At 47.7% G+C, this 1837-nt stretch overlaps 1 protein-coding gene across 1 annotated transcript in view; it reads right to left on the reverse strand.

Annotated features, from left to right (window-relative positions):
* LOC119415898 overlaps positions 1–1837 on the reverse strand; it is a 12761-nt gene that overhangs the window by 4262 nt on the left and 6662 nt on the right. The window contains exons 2-4 of the mRNA XM_037683069.1: positions 1034–1288; positions 881–943; positions 40–80 (exon numbers count right to left, since the gene is read on the reverse strand). Of these exons, the coding sequence (XP_037538997.1) occupies positions 40–80; positions 881–943; positions 1034–1288 (359 nt within the window). The remainder of the gene's footprint in view (positions 1–39; positions 81–880; positions 944–1033; positions 1289–1837) is intronic.

Genomic DNA, 1837 nt, shown 5'->3' on the forward strand with positions numbered 1-1837 from the left:
TCGTTCATCTCCTTCTGGTGTTTGTTCTGAATCAAACACTCCATCAGATCACCGGAGTCGATCTGGTTGTCGGCGACCTCCTGAAGAACACAAGACGTTCACACAACGAGCAAACGTAACGTGACCCACATCAAACGTGAACAACTTTAAAGATTTACTGATCTGAAGCTCGGCAGCAACGTTTGGTCAAAACATCCGCGATATGACGCGTTACAAGATTTAGTTCAAAACTTTATAATAAAACGTGTCTAAACAATAAAAAAAGAAAATCTAGACTGATGCAAAAATACAATAAAATCTGCTTTAAAGAAACCAACTCTGCGTTCTGAGCAGAATTCATCACTAACGACGATTTATTGTCGAATGACGTCAACGTTGTCGACCACGCCGACATGAGCTGAAGACGGAATCAAAAATTCTAGAAGCTTTTTTTGGACATAAAGCAAGTTCCTCGTACGTTGACACGTGGGAGACCGGCTGGGAATCATGAAGCGCACGAGCAACTTTAACAGATCTGCAACGTTCTTTTTCACTTCTGGCGCCTTGTTTTTGGTTTTTCTTGTTGTTTTGTCGAGACGGTTCCTCTCGTCCCGAGCGTTTCATTGCATCGTTGACCTTCTGCTGATCTGCACATGACGTCACGGTGTGACCGACTCTTAAAACCTGGTCAACCAGTTCAACTAGAGACAGATTATTTTTAAACTCATTTAATAAATGAATGAGGTCTACTCCAAGTTGAGAACGCTGCTCATATGGAAGAGAATCACTTTAGCTCATTAAAAATGTTTTATTAAAGACGACGCCCCTGATGAAGTCTTCTGGATGAGCGACACAGAAACTGTCCAGAGGACCTGACTGAACTTCTGACCAGTGTACTCACGTGACAGTAGGACTGAATGACGGGTTCACAGGCTCTCATCAGCAGGGCCTCGATCTGGATATCCTGAGAACACAAGAAAGCTGTTCAGCCGCAGCATTTCATCAGATCTGTCCACGTGAAGCGATCGTTCCTCAGTCGGAGCAGGGTTCAAACACTGTGCGAATGGAAGAAGGTGAAGAGAACCTCTGATTCCAGCTCCGTCATGTTTGACACCACTTCTCTGCAGTCGGGGACCAGATCCTCCAGATGGTCCTGCAGACACTCCAGTTCCTGGCCGGCCTCGGTTTTCTCGCTGCACCACTTCCCCAGGTCCGTCATGCATCGTTTCTGCAGCTCGGGGTCGAGCTTCACATCCAGCGCCCTCTGGTGGAGAATCCTCTGCACCTCCACCTTACAGTCCCGGGAGAGCTGGGGACAGGAGCGGGAGCGGGAGCGGGAGCGAAGAGGAGACGGCGTCAAGTTTGGAAACAAACGAGACAGTTCAGAGGAACAACGTCCATGAAACGACAGACAACACCCCAGAAGGAGGTCAAAGTTCAGGGTTTCTGTGAAAACTCCTTTAAGGGGTCCCCGATGCCTCGTGGTCTTTCACAGAAAGTTTGATTCGAGACAGAAATCAGAGTTGAACCGGTTATTTGAAGTGAAAATATGACGAGAAAATGGTGAAAAAGCAAAAAATATAAATTATTAAGTTCAGTTTTTCTTCTTCTTTTGGCTGCTCCCTTCCTCACAGCGAACTAAGACGTGGCGATTGTTTTTACACCGGATGTCCTTGATGCAACCACAGACACCGAGCTACCACCGCCTCTGTGTGGAGCAGAGAGCTGCATCTAGGGCACCCGGGGGAGCAGATGGTGGGGGTTGAGGGCCTTGCTCAAGGGTCCAGAGTGGGGCAAATAAGGGAGGGAGGAGGCAGGTGTGGGCGCTTCAACTTTCCCACACACATTTTGATGTCGG

The sequence above is a fragment of the Nematolebias whitei genome, chromosome 10, assembly GCF_014905685.2.
Source record: "Nematolebias whitei isolate Nwh7 chromosome 10, NemWhi1, whole genome shotgun sequence".
In the NCBI taxonomy this organism is placed as follows: domain Eukaryota; kingdom Metazoa; phylum Chordata; class Actinopteri; order Cyprinodontiformes; family Rivulidae; genus Nematolebias; species Nematolebias whitei.